Source organism: Megalops cyprinoides, chromosome 11 (assembly GCF_013368585.1).
Source record: "Megalops cyprinoides isolate fMegCyp1 chromosome 11, fMegCyp1.pri, whole genome shotgun sequence".
In the NCBI taxonomy this organism is placed as follows: domain Eukaryota; kingdom Metazoa; phylum Chordata; class Actinopteri; order Elopiformes; family Megalopidae; genus Megalops; species Megalops cyprinoides.
Window position 1 is genome coordinate 31,591,804 of NC_050593.1, and position 21,547 is coordinate 31,613,350.

The 21,547-nt window shown below is 41.0% G+C and overlaps 1 protein-coding gene across 1 annotated transcript in view; it reads left to right on the forward strand.

Annotated features, from left to right (window-relative positions):
• The window catches only part of thsd7ba (thrombospondin, type I, domain containing 7Ba), a 112,078-nt gene that overhangs the window by 63,764 nt on the left and 26,767 nt on the right, over positions 1 to 21,547 (forward strand). The window contains exons 9-12 of the mRNA XM_036540554.1: positions 1,940 to 2,055; positions 4,046 to 4,178; positions 4,379 to 4,482; positions 16,195 to 16,389. Coding sequence (XP_036396447.1) covers positions 1,940 to 2,055; positions 4,046 to 4,178; positions 4,379 to 4,482; positions 16,195 to 16,389 — 548 coding nt within the window. The remainder of the gene's footprint in view (positions 1 to 1,939; positions 2,056 to 4,045; positions 4,179 to 4,378; positions 4,483 to 16,194; positions 16,390 to 21,547) is intronic.

The window sequence follows — 21,547 nt, forward strand, 5'->3', positions numbered from 1 at the left end:
TGCATGATCCCAGCTCCTCTTTGCCTCCTCCCTGCATCCCCATCACTGCAAACCACCTCCCTGTCAAACAACAGCATTACAACCTGCACCACCCTGTCAGGGATTCTCCATCCACAAAACGTCAGCCAAAGCGTTTTTAACAAATAACCAGGTGCATTAAGTATAAGTTATATTTTAACATTAGCATTGTGTTGCGCTAAGGGGTTTTGTTGCTTGTTATTTCAAAATACAACCGACAGGCCATTATTGTAATTATTCAAACCTCAAGATGTGTTAAGTGCACAGCATAATTATTCTCCCTTTTGTTGCTGCCTCAATAACTGTGGCAGTCGTTCAAGAGTTTGAAGATGTTTTTTTTTTTACTTTGCAGCAAGAAACTCATTTTCTTTTGTAGGAGCACCTGTTCTTTACAGGAACAATTCAATATTTTTGCTTGTTTAAAAATTTAGTTTTTGCTTGCAGAAAAAAAGTTTTAGTTCCTATTTTTTAGGAACGATCCTTTCTGTTTAGCATTTTTTGGTGGTGTTTGTTCCATATTATTATCAAGTCAACTGTATGACCTCAGCGTTTTTTTGTGCTAACTTGGATAACATTCTAGCAGCCTGATTATTGTTGGCATTTTGCAGGGCTCATCAATGCCTCTCTGTGCTTGTTGTGGAATAATTCAAGGTGCAATGAACACGCTATAAGACGTTTTTCTGCGGTATGTAAGCAGTGAGGCAGAAATGAATATGGCCCAATGGACTTTCATTTATGACTGACTGTTTTCTAAAGACTTGGCTGTCTCCACTGTCACTGTGCCAACTGTGGAGCTCAGCAGAACAATCTGAGCAAAGTTTTAGAGCCTCCTATTTTTCAGGTTTAACGAGAGGCCACGTCATGGCCTTAGATTGAATCTAATTTGAGACTCCGCAGTCTCCTGGGTCAGGACAAGCAAGTGTGACATCATCTTTCACTATGATCCTCACAAATGGGCATATTCATAAACTGACATGCATTTTCATTTAAAAATAATAATGATTCATTAAAGTGTTCGTTGCAGTTGTTTTTACCTCCATATGCATGAATCATCTCAATTTAATGACAGACATTTCAATAATTTCTTTTTGCAACAGTGACTGTATAACGTTATACTCTTAGGACACTTCTTTAAATTAGTTGTAATTTCCACTCGTGTTTTTAGTCTTGTTTTCACACGAGGGTAAGCCTTATTACTTGGTGTTATTTTCAGTCTAATGGATTTGGTCTGATAACCACCAGCCTGTTCAACATACAGCAGCAGACTCCCTAAGTCATGGTTATATTCTGTCTCGCATATTAACACACACAAGGAGTTTTGCATATGAACAATAACCACAGATCGCACAACGGGTTGTGATGGAATTCAGACCTTGCACTCTGGGGTTTATTTTTGGTATAAACACCACAAGGGCAGTGTCCATACTATAGTGTTGTTGCGTATGTTTGCATAATGTATCGTGTACTGACTTCCCCTTAACAGTCTCTGCTTTCTACATTGAGCCATGTTGCACATTATTGCCATTTAGCAGACGCTCTTATCCAGAGTGACTTATATCGGTTACAGTGTTTTTACAATGTTATTTCTTTATACAGCTGCATATTTACTGAGGCAACTGTGGGTTAAGTACTTTGCCCAAGGGTACAGCTGCAGTGCCCCAGCGGGGAATCGAACCGGCAACCACTAAGCCACACTGCTGTCCTTACAGTTATCTCTGCACCAAGGTGACTCAGGCGCTGAGAGGAAAGGAGAAAGGCCATTAGGAACCGCTTCTTTCCTCAGCATATTAGACATGCATTGGAGAAAATGGCTAAATGTATAAAGTTATTGTCTGACCACTTTGTCTTCCTTTATTTAAAGCGCAGGAGCGCGGCTTATCTGTCAGGGACTAAAATGGAGGACCTGTCTTGGTTTTTTTAGGTGTCCAGATTCGTCTCGGCCAGACACCGTTCGACCCTGTTTACTTCCCTGCAAGAAAGATTGCATTGTAACCCCGTTCAGCGAGTGGACTCTTTGTCCCACCACCTGCCAGCCAGGTATTGTTCCTGAGAAGCAACCACTTGATTGCAGGTTTCTCTGATAACCTCAGGCATTTGCCATTTGCTTTTCCATCTCCCTCAGCCATTTGCTTAAAGGATGTGTTTTGCTTTGCTACAGACTGGAATTTGGTTCATCTGCTTTGTGGATTGGGCTTGACTTACAGCCTCCTCTAGAGAGCTGGCAAATGGAGATGGGGAGAAAAAAAAAACACCTTCCCTAAATGTGTTGCTTGATTGCTGCTGTCTGGACCTCGGTTTTCCTGCTTTGTGTTCTTACCTTGAGGTGTTGCTCTTTATTTACAATATACCATAAACAAAAACGCAGTGCTACAAACACAACAATTTTGAGTTAGGAGGCAGGGGCTGTAGTGCAGACTTGTGCCAGAAATGAAATATATTTTGGAAAAAAATCAAAGTCTAAGTCTAAGATTCAGTAGTTATAGACTCCTGACACTTTTATTTGTGCTATTTTGGCTCATGCTGTTCAGGCACAGTACTAGTGTGTGGACAGGCCCCACGATCGGATATCCAATCCAGACTGTGCCATTGACGATTATGGCTGCCAGCCCCACAGGTGGGCACCTAATTACATTACATTCCTGCCATTGCCATTAAGCAGACTTTGCTATCCAGAGCGACTTACACAGGTTACCATTATACATGTTATCCATTTATGCAGATGGATATTTACAGAGGAACTTCTGGGATAAGTACCTCGCCCAAGGGTACAGCAGTAGTGTCCTGGCAGGGAATCAAACCGGCAACCTTTTGGTTACGAGCCCTGCTCCTTACCACTGTGCTACACTGCTACACTATTTAGCATAATTGGCTGTAGTGTCCCTCATGGGGGGAGGGATTCAGTTGGCAGAAGATTTCCAAGTCTCATCACACACCAGCGATGAGTTTGCCTGTGCAAAGGTGTAGATGAAGTGTCTTCCTCCCGATTTTTGTCTGTGCAAGCTCACCTTGTGGACCGCAGAGCAAAAAGAGGCAGCAGCTGGGGTCACTGGTTTGCAAGGAGAGCATGCGCTTGTCTGCACCCTCCCAGATTGATAGCAGAGGTCGCACCAGTGAGCATGGCTTGTGAATAGCATTGGGCAGTCCAAACTGGGAGAAAAAAATGTGGAAAGAATCAATGATAATAATGGCTAATGCTGTTATTTTTAGGCAGACAGTTACAGAGTAAAAACTGAATGGTTTGAAAACAATGTGGTATTAAAACACTATTTTTTAAACCAGAAAAAAAGGCATCAGGGTCTAAACTGAGAAGTGTCTCAAAATCATTGCCATGGGTTACACATTGTAAAAATAAATATAGATGTTACTTGACAAGTGGAAGGCATCAGTATTCTGTGTGTGAGCCGACAGGCAATGTACAGTAATGAAAAGGAGATGAAGCAAGTCATTCTGAAAAGGTAGGTTAATGTATGAGAGGCTTCTGTGTTGAGAGACATTCATGAGGAGACTGGCATAGACTGGAATAAGCCCCCAAATTTGCCCTTAAAGAAGGTAATTCTTTCGCCTCTTAAAACAAAAAAGAGACAACCTTTTAAAGGTTTAATGTAAGAAGACGATACAGTATTGAAACTGATGTGTCTAGCATGCTTCTTTTATTAATAGGTGAATGATTTGTTATTACAGGCATCCTGGGGATACCAGACAGCACGGAAAAACATACTTTAAATAGGCTGACATCAATTTTCATTCATTTTTGATGTGCCAGCAGTTTTGATATTTATTTTACTATTATTTTTTCTGGCATAAAAATATCTGAAATTCCTTATTCGAAATTATTTACCCCAAGTGGTTAATGTAATCATGCACTAAATTGTACTTTTTGAATTGTTTAGCAACAAGCCACTACCCACAGTTACTGCCAGAACAAAGCTGTATTCCACATAGAAATGAAAGGTGATGGAAAGAGAACAGTGGTGGCACTGTGGTGTGGGCCGTCTTCCTATTTCATTTTTATTTCCCCATTTCCAAGCCAACGCAACTCCAGCCACCCAGTCCCGGTACAGAATCATTATCCAGAGATCAGCCAATGGCGGGGAGGAGTGTCCGGACACCCTTTACGAGGAGAGAGAGTGCGAATCGCTCCCTATTTGTCCGGTATACAGGTAAACAGTCACAAAAACTGTTCATGGCAGCGATATTTATTTTACAGATATGTTTGAAGTCAATTGAGCATAATGATAATGAAAGCCTTGAGAAATAGACACAATCACTGAGTACCACCACTGCACGCATGACAGATATTTTTTTTCCCAGAGGCTGCCTAAAGTACAGTGTGCCCTGTGTCCTCTGGATTTCTTGACAGCTGGAAGATGCACAAGTGGAGTCAGTGTGCGCTGGTGCCTGACTCAGTCCGACAGGGAATGACAGGGATGGGTGAGTCCTGTGGCAGAGGCCTCGAAACAAGAGGTGAGTCATTCAGCACACTGCAGCCTTTTTCTGAGTTTCTCTTCTGCAGGAAAAAAAACTCTGAATCTCTCCTAACAGAGCCCCCAAATCCTCTGTGGCTTTGGCTCTCGAGGTCTGCTCCTTACTGTATAATTGCTTTGGTTATGTGGATATGTGACGTTCTGAGGAAAATGCCAATGTGCCCTTGCATAAAAATCAGGTAACGGGTGAGGCGAGACAAAGACATTTTCAAAGACAATCAAAGAAGTCGCTTAGACACTATTATTCCATGTTTTTTTTTCATGTTATGGATTTTAGAAATCCTCTCATTCAGCTGACTGCTGAAACCCTGTAGAATGAAATAAAAATGGAATTGTGTTCCTAATCTAAGAATTGGGCGTTTTTCCTCCAAATGTAAGCAACAGTATGAACAGTATTCTCTTCACTGTGTCAATTTCACACAACCTTTCATTCCAGACGGCGGCTGGTTTTCTCTCTGTGTTTAAAGATTGCTAGTTCATAAATGTAAATGTAATAAGTTATTCCTTATCTCTTATGTAGACAGGATCCATGTTGAAATTATTTTCATTTGTTTTAATAACTTGACAGCATGAGCTAATTTGAAAGGCTGCTGAGGTTTTCTAACCTAATTCAGGCTGAAGTCCTCGTACAAAGCCCAGAATGTGTTGCTCCTCCATTGTCTTTCTGTATGTGGGTTGTTCCAGATTACCTTTGCAAATAGTGGTTCTGTTACCCGTTATTAAAGAACTGCTCTTACTCGCTGAAAGCATCATATATAGGCTGATCTTCGTGTTTTGTACTGTGAGATACTTCGTACTTTGTACTGTGAGTATATATTGTAGCAGTGTACTGGCCTTGGGCTGAGAGGCAGAAGGGACACAAGACACTTTGCAGTGCATTCTGGGATTGGAGGCAGAAAGTAAGTGAGAGGTAGCACAACTGGTTTCTATAGACAATTTAACCTATTGATTTGTCACAAATAGGAGATACTCACAAGGCTCATGTGGAGGTCAGAAAAGAAACCCAAGTTATAAATCAAGTGCCTATTCATCGTTTATGTGTTACAGTGTGGGAATATTCTACTTGGCAGCAGCATTTGACAAATTGGAGGAGAAGGAAATAGAGGCTTCAGTGGTGTGAAACAGGTTTCTTGATTTTCAATATGCATACCTGTAAGGGAAGGAAGAACCTGTTCAATTTGAGGTTTCCCATGAAACTTCCTCTCATTTTTACAACCATTAATGACAGCAGCAGTCCACTTCAACCAGGACTGCTCAGCGAGACCTAAACACAGCAACGTGTCCCTGTCAACGAAAACACATACTGCGAGACAGCACCTCCATACACAACCCACAGTTTACACACCATACTGCCAAATTTACATTGACACACATTATCAGTCAACAACAACAGACACACTGTGTTCTGAATACACTACATATAATATTCATAAATGGGTCGTATTTTGACTCAGGCAGGAGGCAAGAAGTAGACTCCCTTTGTGATGTTGGTTCAGGGAGGTTAGTAAAGTGAATTATCCCTCCCAGTTTAATGACAGAAACTGCTGTACTTGCCTGAAGCCTGGTGTCAGAAATACAAATCTTAGCCCTCCCTCCCCTCTAATTACGAGGCTTTGAATGCTTCAGTGCCTTCTTTATGTGGAAACAGCTCTTTTCTCTGCATCACTGCTTATAATCTCCGTCGCCGTGTGACCCTGGGGAAGAGTATTCTCTTGGAGAGCCGAGGACAAACAAGTGCAGCTCTGTGGGTGTATCGGTGTCAGAGTCAGCTGCTCTTCCAAATAATTAAAAAGTGCCAGTCTTAGGCCTTTGCGCAGTCTCACCATTGTAAGAGTTGAATGTTTGTTACAACTAATAAAAAGGTGTAAGAAGTAAGAAAAACAAACACTTTCTTAAGTTTGATACTCATGTACAAAGTGCCAAAGTGCTGTAGATTTAATAGACACCTTACTTAAGGTTTTCTAGAAAGCCACAAAGTCATACAAATAACATTCAGTTGCTAAGGAGGGGGATGGGGGGGGGTTGTAATTAAATCTTGAGTTACGATTTTTAGCAAGTGTTTGTTTCATAAGAATTGCCAGTCTGTAGACCTGACTAAGATAATGCTTACATGGTTAAAACCAGCGCTTTAGAGAAGGATGAGATTAATTCAGCCCCCTCTTGATTGCTGCATCTAAACACTTTTGCTTTTAAATGCCTAACTGCTCCTTTTCATTTGCATGTAAGTAATCTGTCCCTTTCATGCAGTGGATTGGAATAACAGCTTTTTTTGCATTTTTTTAATGAATCCCGAATTCATTAAGTTGAAGTGCATTTCCTCCAACTGGAGTTTGGCCTTCTTGTATGTGTATGAATGTGAAAGTAACGTGTCATGAAAGCATGTAGAATTAAGAAGGCCATATGCACATATATGCATGTGTATTGGACTTCAGTCATGAGCCAAATGTATATAAGACAAGAATGGAGGAGAAACCCTCATTAAAATTAAATCAAACACGAATAAGCTGTCCAGCAAGGAGAGACTGACCTTTTGGACAACCTCATATTCAAATGATCTTAATGGCATTAACTCAAATAAGAAAAACAACCTGCTTTCTCTCATTCTTGGATTGCTGTGTTATTTTGATACCCGGTTCTGCGATGGGAATGTTTCAATAATGAACTGAGATTATGACCTTTGGTGATTCGGGAACAGCAATTCTCATTAATTGCATCTCCTGTCTGAGGCGGTTGTGTTATCCCCTGACATGTTCAGAAATCAAGAACGTACTAGAACAGTTATTCCTTATACAGCATTCGCGGTGTGCCGTTAAACATGATACACCTTCATCTAATTTCTCAACCGACAGAACTAAGCAATGTGAGCTTCTTGTAAAAAGAGTCACAATCCGTGTTAACGCTCCCTGTTTCACATTGTGCCAAGAGAAGTGGGACTCAGGCATAAACGTCCTCCCCGAGTTTAATTCTGTTGTGTTTTTGTAGAACTTTTGCAATGGCGGTTGGGAACGTATTCCGGCAGCAGCAGAGTCACAGGCAATGCAATGCAAATGTAAATCAGAGGAGCGGGAAGTTGAGAAGAGCAGCTGCATCAGCACATCGGTGAATAAATTTAAGGACAAAACAGAGGCGTAGTAAACAGCAGGTAATGAAGCAGCAAGCGCTGATGGGAGGTTCGGGGGGGGCGGGGGGGTTTGCAGAGGTGCTCTGGAAAACCACCAGGGAGAAGATTTGATATCTCAAAGAAAACCGCATTTAAGAGGCACCTCTGCTGCAAGATAAGTAATCTGGCTTGAAGGAATGAAATAAGGGGAGATGTTCTTGTAATGCCATTGCGAAGCACTGTGCAGCACAGTATGGCAGAGGTCGATTGGGATGAACTCACTTCCTTTGTCCTGGTTTCGTAAAGTAACAAACAATAAAAAACAGCGGTATTAAATCTTTACTCATAAGTAAATCTCATCTTGACCCAATGGTTGGTGTCTCCCTTTTAGGACAGCTGTGTGCAGTCAGAATTATATTTTTAAGTAACTATAAATACTTTTGTTACAATTATGGCGTGTTTACACAGATCTAACCAATATAAGTGCAAATATGGCGGTCATTTGTGTCTTGTGTTTCAGTTCTTTCTGTTCATTATGATGGCGATGAACACCAAATTTCTGTGACAGACAACAGACAATTAAATAATATCACACATTCCAATGCATACCAGTAGATGGGTATTTTAATAAAATCACATTCAGTACAATAATGTGAGCCCTTATTCACGGTGAAAAACAGGAGCACTATTATCCATTTATTTTATGATTCATTTATTTTTATTATACATTTGTTTTTATCCCTTACATGAAATATAAGATATTGTGGATAAGAAGTGCTTCACTCAGTGGAAAGGCTTGCAAATAGTATACAATTACACGATAATCAGACCTGTTTTAGAAAGGTCTTTAGCACGTAGTGTTATCTATTGCAGGTCTAATGTTTATCCCTGCTATCATGACAATGATCTTTGGAGTTTTAAGGAACTCATGTTTGCTTAACAAGGGCCACTGTAATCTCATTAATCTCTGTCCACAATTTACCACCACCCACCCCCTGAAGAAACATTTAATAGTAAACGTAATTAACTTATTTATCTGGGGGATGCTGGCTTGCTTCTGGAATTGGTAGGCCATCTTTTTTGGCATACTGCATAATGTTTACCCGTGCATTGCAATCAATGTTAAAACATGACATTTAAACAGGCAGACAAAAAAGCATCCCGAGTTACAGTATCAGAGCTATTTCCAGTACCTGAAGAACACAGTCAAATTAGTGTCAGTGAATATTACATTATGCGCATTCATCTTTAAACGTTTTTTTTTTTTTCCTTCAGTGTCTGTGAGACAGCACAAACCTCTGCTGTCAATTACTTAGACTGCTGTTGCCTCTGGAGGGTTTCGGGTTCAGCGAGTAGGCAGTAGCTGTTTGAGAATAAAGTGCTGAAAATGGAGCCGGGTTTCACATAACAAACAAGTGTCAGCGGTGATGAATTGGCAATGCAGTGCGCACCTGCATATCAATCCCTCAAACAGGCAGGTGTGCAGTGAAAGGAAGGCGCCAGGCTGGGCACCCAGGCGCTGAAGGGCCGCCGACAGTCCGAACCCAACGCCCTCAAATGAAGAGTCTGAATAGACAGAAAGCACTGAGAGTACCAGGTTCACGGAGACGGAGGTGAGCTGAGGTTGAAAACCAAACGCAAGTCGAATAGGAGATCTGGGCACACGGACTGGGCAGTACAGAAGGTCATGACTCACATTGGTGCATTACATTACATGACATGCATTTAGCAGACGCTCTTATCCAGAGCGACTTCCAGCACAAAAGAACATAAGTGTATCTATTCAATTTAAATGAGCAACGGTGTCAGACCAGGCTAACAACATTCCCAGACCAGTGAGTGTGAGCATAACACCATTCAAGGCCTACCACCAAGTTAACTTGTGCAGTCTGACTAGGAAACGGAAGCCAAGTACACTAAGATACATCAGTTGCCTGCACGTTAACAAAAAACATGTCAGAGGACATTCATACATCTGTCAGACAAATCACCAACATGCGTAGCACACACGCTAAAGCATACACATAAAATTAAAAAGTAACACCTCTATTGGTAGTCATACCAACATAAAAAATTCTAAATGCATGTATCCTGTTTCTGTGTCAGTAAATTCCCAGTATTTAGTGGGTCAGTTTTAAATGCATATAGAAAGAAAAGAACGGTCATAAATATTACTGATATTAATTACATTTCAGCCTCTGGTTGACAGATTTATTAAATGTCTTGTAGTATTCCAGGTAGTACCTGAGGCACATTGCTTAGCTTTTATGTTTAGTGAAATGGAAAAGAATACCTTTGTTATCTGGTGTTTCACTCATGTCCTTGCAGTATGAGAGCTGTGAATGTAAGATGGCTACATATTTTGGATGAAGGCACAATAGGATCATTTATCTGAAAAGTTATTTTTAGCTATTGTATTTAGTTGCATTCCAACACACAAAATAGAAACTGTTACAGAGCTACAGAATTAACAAGCATTGGAAAGTCATTCTCCCAGAGAAAGGTTTGACAAGCTTTTCTTTTTTAATTTTGCAAGAAGAAAATTTCCCTGCAATGTCCTTTTCTGCAGTCTGCAAATGGCATCGGCAGCAATACCTTTCTGAGTAAGTGCATTATTAAAAAAATGATTCCTGTCACTAGCCGAGGTAACAATAAAAATGTTAATGATTTGGAAAGAAGGTATAAAGGACCATGCTCTAGAGGCCAGGGTAAGCCGAACTAATTGTGCTAAAAATGGGCAGCTCTCAGTTTCAAATCAGAAAATCACCTTTAGCACTTCTCAGAGCTGTGGGATCTGCTAAGAGGGTCCAACAGAACAGAAAAATAAGGCCAATCATTCATTCATCAGACGTAAACTTTGTAATTGAGTTTTGAGACAGAGGAGATGGCTCACAATGACACAAACACTTGAAGGTATATATGTTTCAAAGTGGTATACGTACAGTTATTTTATTTATGATATATTGACTGTTTTTGTAGACTCAGCTGAGATAGATTTTAATGAACTGATGTCATGTCTTTTTCATGAGGCAGCAGAAGATAGTTTCTTGAAGAATGAATTTCATAAAACAATATAACTGGTAGCACAATATATTTGTCTGTAACCTTCAGCAGCTTCAAACTGGAGACAAAGCGAATTTGCCAGACAGATGAAGACTTCATCATAAAGCTTGAAATCATCTTTTCTTTAACCCCTGCAACACATTCTGTATTCATATTATCTTGTTTGTGAATATCTGCAATTCTTTAATCTTTGAATGAAAGTTGACAAAAACTCATTGTTTTTTTTTTTTTTTTGAAGAAGGTATTTTCAAGCAAAAATATGAAAACTGAATCACTCCATTAAATACTGCATATCCGGCTGTGTAAAGTCATGCTGGTCGTTTGCCCGGAATGTGTTCTGGAAAGAAGACATACGATGACTCCTCCAGATGAATCCTCTTCAGTAATGAGTATTGAGTGACCGAGCACTCCTTTTGAGTAACGAGTATGGAGTGACTGAGCACTCCTTTTCAGTAACGAGTATTGAGTGACTCCTTTTCAGTAACGAGTATTGAGTGACTCCTTTTCAGTAACGAGTATTGAGTGACTCCTTTTCAGTAACGAGTATTGAGTGACCAAGCACTCCTTTTCAGTAATGTGTGCATGTTTTCTGTATTGTAAAAAACATGCTACATATTCCACAGGACCCAGCGATAATATTTTAATCGTTGCATTAAACCATCCATAGCAAGTATGGGCAAGTGTTGCCTTAGAGGTGAAGCTCTCAAAACAGCAAGTCACCACCAAAAGAAACAAGTATGTAAAGTAGCATCACGCAGGAGCATCAAACTAATAAAATCATTGCAAACAACACTCAAAATTGTACAGACTGGGTGACACTACTTTCTTCACAAAAACAATACAACAAACTATTGAGGTCCAAAGTAGAAATTATACTGAGAGTAAATCAGAAAAGATGTTAGCATCAGCAAGGAAAGAATACAACTGACAGTAACATACTGTAATAAGCATGAAAGGTAGACATTAACTGTCATGTAGTAAAAACCACTCAGAAAGTTTGGATGACAGAACTGATGTGAAAAAAGTAAATGACAGTCAGAATGCAAACTTTAAAATCCAAACTTATCTAATAATAAGTATCTATCTTAGCTATTGTTATATAATTATGTAGGTTTTTTAATTTCATTCAAGGAGATGGTAATAAAAAGGAGACATGAGCAAAGTAGATACATGGTATATGGTACATTGGCTCAGCAACATAGGATGTGGCTAAATTTGGTAGGAACTGTAGTATCAGATTTAGACAAATATCACATTTAAAAATTCAAATATCTCATTAGACTAACTTTCAATCAAGCAATATGGGAAAAACACTTTATAATAAATTCAGAACCAGAAGAAGCAAATAAAAATAATTAGATGTAGAAATGTTCGTTATGTAAGTCAGATAATGGTTAGAATGTCTATTAAGCAAACAAATGATGTAGCTTAATGTCAGTGAAAAATAAGAGTCAAGGCTAATGGTGTATTCCACAGCGAGAATATACACTGGAATATTCACATCACTCAGATCCACATTCAGACAGTGAGGATAATTTTACACATGTTTAAAAGAAATAAGACCTCTGGCAAGAGAACCCGTGGTGGCTCTCATTACTCCAACTCAAAACCACTGCGACCCCTTCAGAAGCCTTCTCTGTACCTCCCAGGCAGTCTTCACAGTCTGCAGATTGTAGAATTGAGTAGATTCTGTCAGAGGGCAATATTTAAAAGTCAAATGCAAATCAATCAGTTGTGTTTAAACATGAAAACGATTCATCAAAGAGTTGCAAGGGTGGTGTTCCAAGATACATGCACAGCCCTTCCAGAGGGAAGGGTAAAAGTTAAACTGTAATAAAAATTCTGTTTCATATTAATTATTTGAGATGTTCTGTTGAATAAGAAAAAGAGGTCATTCTTTCTAGCACATTTCTCTTTCTGTGACCACTTCATGATAATGTTCCTCGATGTTGAGAGATAACGCCCTTTTCATTTCCCCAGCAGGTACAACGATGCAGTCCCAATTTCTTTTGGTCATTGCATCTCTTCTGCTTCACACTCAAACCTGAAATTCACACGAGATGAATTGATAACAAGTTAACTCGAAAAACTGAATTGAAAAAGAAATAGGGTCCCGAACATCAACTGTCATCAACAGTCTATGTTTCCACAAGATGGTCCTCCCTTCATTGTGATGGGTTGAAGAATAAGACATGATTTGAAAATATCCAGCTAATTGGGCAGTTTCTTGTTACCAGTTGATACCAATCATTCATAATTCATTACTGTGTTCATCTGTTGTCTTTCATCTAAGTGACACTTCAGGAGCAATGGATATATTTTATAATATATGAGAAGGTGAAAACCACAGGATCAGATTACAGTGAAGGAAGCATTTGGTAGGTTTGCTTTGGAATTTTGCTTGGTCAGTGTGTGTCAGGTGCTCTGATTGATTAAGGCAATTTAACTTCATTTTGATATCAATAATGTTAATGGCAGGCTTAGTTTTGCAAGTGTTTTGCTGTGGAGAGTATAAATGCTTAGTATGAGTTAACATTTTATGCTGAAAGCATTTTGTGTTGATATCCACTATGATGGTATTGTATGTTATGGGTTATAATGGTACTATTCATATGAGTGAGGTACTGAAGTGGCCATATGAGATTGTATGGAAATTCTGTATGCTGCACAGACTGCACAGACATTAACCTCACAGTCATCATAGTTTTCTGTAGGAAAATCGCCAAAATCATTTCAAGGTAGGGGGTGTGCCCTTCTAACCCTGCAACTTGGCAAATGGCATCTGTGTGGCATCCCAGTGATTATTTCATGCGTAAATCAGTTGCGTGTCAGAAAATTACATTGTAATGTTTGATTTAGTCAGCTGCTTATTTGCAGTGAAAAGGGATACCCTTAAGATCAGTTCAGAGAGGTTTATATAACCTTCATTTAACCAGGAAGACTCTGGAGGTAAAGAACCTTGAGGGACCCCTGGCTAGAAAGTCAGGAGGGAAGCTGGTTACACTGGTTGGTCAAGCCGGTAATGGAAGACTGCCATAAACCAAACTCTTTCTATGATGGTATTCATGTCTGGTGTGCTACTTGCGTTGGTATTCTTATTTTTTTCCCCAAGATTAAAAATTTAACATTTGGAGTGTAAATCTTGTAAAATCATATATTTTTCACTGCAGGACAGCATGATTTTTTTGGCTCAGCAGAGACAAACAATGCAGCAGGGGGCTCTTGCTTCTTTTGTTGCAGTTTAAAATGGCTTACAGTATTTGCCATCCTGCAAAGAGATGGGACAGCAGGTTATGTTACAGAAACTCCCTTTCATCTTGCCGTCAGTTCATAATCTGAAATGAAATTTCTTGCTAAGGGGGAGGGGGGCGCGACCCAGTTGTCTGCGGGGGGTGATGCAGCTTCCTGCCCTCTGTCTTCACGAGAACGTTCCAGATAGCTTATTTTTACACTGTGCGTTTCGGGAGGGTAGCGGTGTCCCGAAAGCTGATAAGAATCCAGAGGCGGGCGTTTTTCCTCCCCTGCCTCTGATGATATCGCGCCCGTTTGATTCTGAAGGGCTCGCGTGGCAGAGGAGTGTGTCACAACATTGTCCTCGTTAAAAAGTGGAGTGACAGATCTCAGGCAGCAGGCAGGCGGGGAGAGAGTGCTTCCTCGCTTCTGATTCAGCCTGAGATCACTCCAGAGCTTGAGAGAGGAGCTCTCTCTGTGTTCTGTCTGGAAGGTAACGGCTGTCAGCACCGCCGCCAAAGCCTGTAATTTGCCTGGATGGAGCTTGATGATCTCAGTATACATTTTAAATGGGGGAGACAGTTTAAACTGTTTAGAATCCAATACAACAGACTTAACACAATATATCTGCTGTGTACAAATACCCCTGGCAACAGAAATATAAACAAGTATAAGAATAAAGGTTAAAAGAAGTTTAATGAAAACAGACCATTCAACTCAACTGGGCTTATCTATTGAAGGACTCTATCAGGTCTAGTTTTGTAGGTTACCTGTAAGGGTGTCTGCTTCTGCCACAAAGTCTGGAAATTATACCATATTATATCATAATAATTATGGTAATTATACCATACACTAATAACTCTGATCACAAAAATGCATTCTGTTATATCAGTGTGAATTCTCCCTTCAACTAACTTTCACAATATGCTTCTTACAAGACCTGGCCTGTCTTATTTCTGTTTTAGCATCGGCACTTATGTTACCATATGCAAACTTATTGCTCCTTTTTATGTATTTTTGTAGTCCCATGTCTAGTATTAATCTTTCCTGCAGGGATTTATTCAACCACATTGGAGACTGCTTATTCAACTTATTTTTTCCTTCTTTCGGAATGAATTCCCTCTGCAGGAGAATAATTTCTTTGAATTTGCACCAATTCTCATTCATATCTCTGCAGTGGAGAATTGTTGTAATGCTGCTCAGATTTTCTCTCATTTTATTAAAAAGAGATTGTCGAAAACCCGGGATACGGAGGAAGTGGCTTTAACTTTCCAGTGTACCTCAAATGTGCCTATCTTGTAGTCTTGACTTGACCCTAGTGGATCCACTACATTAGTAATGCAAGTTCTATCAGGATTTTTTTTAAAGAAAACTAGGCATGAATTGAGAGGCAATAGATCGCTTTGGAAAACAGTCGTTGACAGCATCATTTTGTTTTTCCTGCTGACAGGCTTTTTTGATGTTGACATAGAGCATAGCGATAGAGCATCTGACCCTGGTGGCTGATAGCGTATTCCTACATGCATGCCCTTCTCATTTTCTCCCAGTAATTTAACCCATATATCTTCACAAGGATTTAGGGGATCAGATCCTGCAATTTCTTATACATTCAGCTTTTCTTTTATGTGCAGGGTTAATCCGCCTCCCACCTCCCCCTTCCCCACTCCCCAACCCTGTATCCAGGAATGGTCTGACAGAGTGTCTGCATTTTATTTTGATGGAGCATTGGAGTACAGCAAAAAATGACCTCCCTTTTGTTGTAAAAGCTGTGTGTTTGGTTACCTGAGATTCACTATTTGTGTTATGTAGAAAAAGGAGGTATGTACAATGTATTTTAAAAAAGGAGACAATTCAGTAAAGAGAATTGTTCATTGTAACTGCCATCTCATAATTTCTGTAAAATGATTTATGTAATGGTACCTGTGACCAAAGTAATGTTTTTTGTTTGTGTTTCCAGGGAGTCAAACTTTAAATCTTTAAATCTTGAAGGCAGGATCAGATTTGTACAAATACTATTCACCAAATCTTAATTAGTAGTTTTCTGAATGTACACTGTATGGTTCCACTGGAAGAGTGAATCTTCATGAACCCCAAAAAGGGTGAAGCTATCTTGAGATATGTATGATTGACCAACCTGAACCAATCATAGCGCTTTGTGCTGGCCAGTAAAGTGTTGGCATTGGCATTGATTGTTTCACAGGAGTGGTTTAGAGCATACAGAATCTCTACCCATAATGAGGCATGACAGCCTCACACTTCCCTCACTGCTGATGTCACGAGCCTCACCTGTCCCCCCAGGTGTGACGTGCGTGCGCGAGGATGATGATGAACCTGCGGACGTGTCGGAGTGCCTGCAGTGGGCCGGCGCCATGCCGCGGCGGGTCAGGGAGTGCCAGGTACCCTGCAAAGAGGACTGCACCCTCAGCAGCTGGTCCAAATTCACAGAGTGCACCGACTGTGGAGGCCAGCGCAGCCGCAAGCGCTCTCTCACAGGTAAAAAAACGCCACAGCCGTACCTGAGATGCAAACTTACAGAGTAACTGCAACACAAACGACTACTATCACAGGTAAAATTCCACAACCCGAAACAGTGAGAGGAACTGCAATGCAAACAGGTACTCACACGGGTAAAATGACACAGGCGTACCTGAGACGCAGACGCTGAGAGTAACTGCCATACAAACAGTTACTCTCACCACAGCCAGACCTGAGGCGCAAACTCTCAGAGTAACCACAATGCAAATGGCTACTCTCACAGGTAAAATTCCACAGCCGTACCTGAGACGCAAACCGTGAGAGTAACCGCAACGCAAACAGGTATTCTCACAGGTAGAAACGCTGCACCGATACCTGAGATGCAAAATCTGAGAGTAACCACAACACAAACAGCTACTCTCACACAGCAGAAAAACACACATTTGTCGTGTTCAACACTTCAAGTCACTGTAAATACACACATGCATGCAAACACACACATATATATACTAGCAGGTATGTACATATAGCGCCTGCAAGAGAGACAGGACAGTAAGCATTGTGTATATCACACTGCATAAAAGAACAAAAATTCTCTCACAATTCACCAACAAGATGACACTTAACTGACTCCTCTCACCAAGGTTTCTCCAATTCTGAGACAAGGTAAAAATAATAACATTGTCCCTGAAAGCAATTGCTACATACTGAAGAAGGCAACCCACTTGTGCCAAAACATTGGTTCTTTTCAATCTGAATAGGTGAAACTGGGGATTAAGAGAGCGTCTGCATCTTGTTAAATGTACAATGTGCATTTTGTGCATTTTCTGTCTCGTCAATATACTAAATTATGCCATTGCTACAGTGCTGTGTCAGTCTTTCTGGGCTGTGTTACATTAGCATAGCAATGCTGCAGGAACTGAACTGTTAAAAGGTTTGGTTTGTGTGACACTACCTCAGTCCTGCGTTTCTGGAGTGGCAGAATTCTGTGTCCCCCACCAGCCTGAATGTGCCTACAGGGGTGCCCTTCCAGCCCAGCACAATCAGTGTAATTCCTTGGTTTCCATTTACTTTACATACCCCCAGCTGAATTACATGCTATGACTTCTGCGCTAGGTCTGATACCATTTGTCTTCATAAATATTTGATCTCTTGCCTCTAGACTCGAGCAGATTTTCCTTGCCTTCATCCTTAATGGTCTTAACTTTAGATCTAAATTAGCCTTGCATGTTTGGGCAGATCTGATGATCTAACAGTCTTGCGAACATTAAGGTTTTTTGCCGTTGGATGCTTCGGAGGGGAGCACTTCGTACCCATTAAAAAGGATGAGCCGAACAGCATATTGATGAACAGTGTTTTAAAAGTGTTTTAAGTCAGTGAAAAGGTGACATGTTATTAACATGAAGTTTTTTTATGAATTTACTAATGATGATTCAGTGTTTGCTGTAACTTGATTTGAAGTGAAAGCCAAGTATATTACATATCTCTCATATGTCTCCACACAGCTCTGTATGGACATTGTACAGCATGTGAATAGTTTGGTTTTGTGCAAGCACAGGAAAGGATCTCAGTGTACAGGAAACAGTATGAGTGTATAGGGGAGAGTTTAAACAGAATGTTGCTTTCTGGGAGCACTTGACTGTAATTTCCATATTCTCTGATAGCCTGCTGTGAGCAGTTACAACAATTCAGAGAGACACTCAGGGAGCATTATTCTGTCTTTCCCTATAGAAACATGCTCTTCTCATCTGGCGACATGCGCCATACCTTAGAGTCTTTCTATTAATAAAAACAATGTTATGTTTCTTTCCCTGGTGGGATTAATGATCCATTCAAGTGAAGACAACTCAGCTCACTTTGTGTCTGCTTGTCTAAATCTGAATCCGAAATATGAATCTTTCTTAATGAATCTTTCTTAATCAGCGGATCAGTCCTACTATGTCAGTACTAGACCCTGTGTCTTTTTCAACTGCCCTTACATCCTGCCAGCCATTATATGTTGACCTCTTTCCCCTCTAATTCATCTTTCTCCTCTGAATCACAAAAACACATAAGTAAGTAAGTCTAAAAGAAAAAAAAATCTGTAGGGAATAAAGATAGTCGGCGGGTACAGATATTTTCAGGGTTTTTTGTGTTTGCTTCTGGATGAGGCACGAGAAATGGTATAATTATAAATCTGGCAGGTACAGTCGATGATAGACACCTAGAGCAGCTCGGGAGAGACAGAGAGAGGACACAGGGGTTCCGGCTCGCTCCGGTCCAAGGCGAGCAGACTGTGGCAGTGTGGCGGCACGCTGACAGCCATTTCACACCGGCGAAAGTGTCTGCGATCAGGCCACTCCAGCGCAACACAAGCAGATGGCAGCTCGTTCCAGGACACCCACGGAAGAGTCTGCATCAGGAACCGTGTGTAGAGAGAGAGGCCCTGATGGGGCCTAAAGGCATTCACGCTACAAAACATGTCCAAATGTGACCATCTGCTTTGGACCAAACAATATCTTTTGTGGGACACGTTTTTATTTTAAGGGCCTGTTTGTGCCATTATGTTACATTTAATAAATGGTTAATCACTTATTTACTAAGCATAGCTTACACTAAGCAAGTAGCAAATAGGCATTGAGATTTTCACTTTCTCTGGCAGTGTGCCACTTTTGTAAGGAGGTTACCAGCCTTATAGCTGGATATCAATGTTTCTCAAGGCCTGACAAGTTCTAAATGATTACATACTATGTAATTGATAGTTTATTACCTATTAATTACCTGCCCACTATCTGCTTTCTGAGTATTTAAAAATAAGCCATAGGTAATACACAGGTAGAAATGGATTTTTAAACTGTCTTTCAACAACACTCTCTAAAACAGGCCCTTAAAATAAAATGTGAAAACGTCTTATGCTGCTCTCTTGAAGTCAGTGAATCTTGACTGGTACCGGGATTCAGTTACACTAAATGCATGAATTTTTGGCTCTGTGTTAATCCAAGCCCATCCTCAACAGCAGCGTTCTTCCGGAGCTGTGCTGAACCAAGTCTCTTAGCCACACTCTGTAGGATAATGAGCAAATACTTGCAGGTTGTGCATGTCATTGCATTATAATACATTTTGCCATTTGACAGACACTCTTATCCAGAGTTACTTACTTCCAACTTACATGGTGCATCAAATAAAGTGGCTTCAAAAGTTGCATAACCAGGACACTAGTAATCACACATGAGCAAGCGTCAATGCTAAACATAGTACTGAGATCAAATGTGTGCCTAGTTTGAGATGTAGGTGCAAAACATATGCCCAATTACATAAAACTCTGAAATACACTTCCACATATATAATTGTATTCATGTATAATTGGAGTCATCAGTGTACATACTCTATTAAAAGGTGCACTTAAAGAATGCAGAAAGCGAAGCGAAGCTAATAGCTACTCAAACACTCATCTCTGATGGGTGAAAAACTTGTTTTCCCCTTATGGGCATATTGGGATTTCTTTTTTTCCATATGACCAATGCTTTTTCCCTTTTTTATCCCAATTTGGATTGCCAGATTATATCACTGATATGCCACGCATTGCAACTATATCGAATAACTCTGGGGGGAGCGCAGAAAAATGTATGCTATCCTCTGAAACACATAGTATCCCGCATTGCCCCCTTTCACACCAGCAGCCCCCAGGTCAGCACAGACAGAGAAAGAAGACACTTCTTGCACAGCTTTTTATAGGCAGGCTTAGGGTGCGCAAAGAGATGGGCAAACCCTGGCCTATCGAAGCCAGTTTGTTCCGCCGCTGTGCACTCCCGGTCACCGTCGACTGATGACACAGCCGAGATCGAACCCGGGCCGCAAAGCTCAGCTTGCGTTCAGAGCGAATGTCTTGACCACTGAGCTACTCTGGAGCCCTAGCGTGTTGGGATTTGATTAGTGTGAGGAGTGTGTGCCAGGGGGAAGAAAAGAGAGGCTACACCGATAGGAGGAAAGCACCTGTATGCCCTGCAGCCATTCTCCACTATTTCTCTTCTCATAAGACCTCAAAGCAAGTCTTGCAAAAGTCTTTGCAAAACGAGAATCGTGTCATGTGTTGTCTTGTTTGGCATTTTGAATTGTGTAGGACTAGCGAATGATGGGCAGGGAGAGCTTGTTGAATTTACCTTTTCACTGCTTCTTTCCTCCTAAGTGCAGCTTTGCCCACCCTCACCGCCTCATCACGCCCAGATTCAGCTGCTCCTGCTGTAGAGCCGGTATCAAGCGCCTGCGTTGTTATGGCATAGGAATTTATTTATTTATGTATTTTTCATGCTTTCCTCGCTTTTTTTCACCCTGACTTTGGAATTGGTGGTTATACACATTCATCTTACCCCAGAGCAACTGCCTGTGTGCAGGAGCGCTGAAGCACGACGAATTCAATCCTCCGATACACGCTCACGTAGCCAGGGGCTGTTTTTTCTCACTGCAAGTCACACAGCGGCACCACAGGAGGGTAAACACTGAATGGAGGATAAGTCCCCCCCCCCCCCCCCTCCCCCCGCTGATGTCATCTGAGCAACTCCTAGCCACCTAACAAGCAGCTAGAGGTTGATCTCAAGCAGCGCAACGAAAGGGCTTAGGTCATCGTAACCCGCCCATCCTTGGCAGAACGGAGCCGCTGTGTTCTGCCCCTGCAGACTAGTAGGGTCATTGTTGGCTAATGACACAGCACAGACTCAAACTGAAGGGCCCAGCCTGTGCTCAGAAGGGCTGATTCAGACTTAAGATTCATGCGCATAAATCGTGCTTCCGCATAGAGCTGCACATCACTGTTACCGCTAAGCGCATTCAGGCACGGGCCGCCTAAGATCCTGTGTTTCACGTTTGGGACAGAGTTTATCCAAAATGAGGGCATTTTGCTCTTAATAGATGTGTGTCCCATTATTTTCAAAGATTCACATGTTCTGACTTGACAAGTCTGTTTTCTTTTACAAACGCTCAAAACACAGGTGTTTTTCCCGTTTTTTTAACTTGTACCATTTTATGAAAAGGCTCCTTTTGGTTCCAGAACTGCTTTATTTTCTCAGAAGTGTCTTATCAGCTTTCCTAATTGAAGCTGTGTCTCACAGCTGCGTTCTGAGATGAGGACAAACAACTTGTATGATGAACTCCAGGCTCCATCAGGCTCCAAGGAGGTGTGGTTTTCCAGGGCAATTTACAT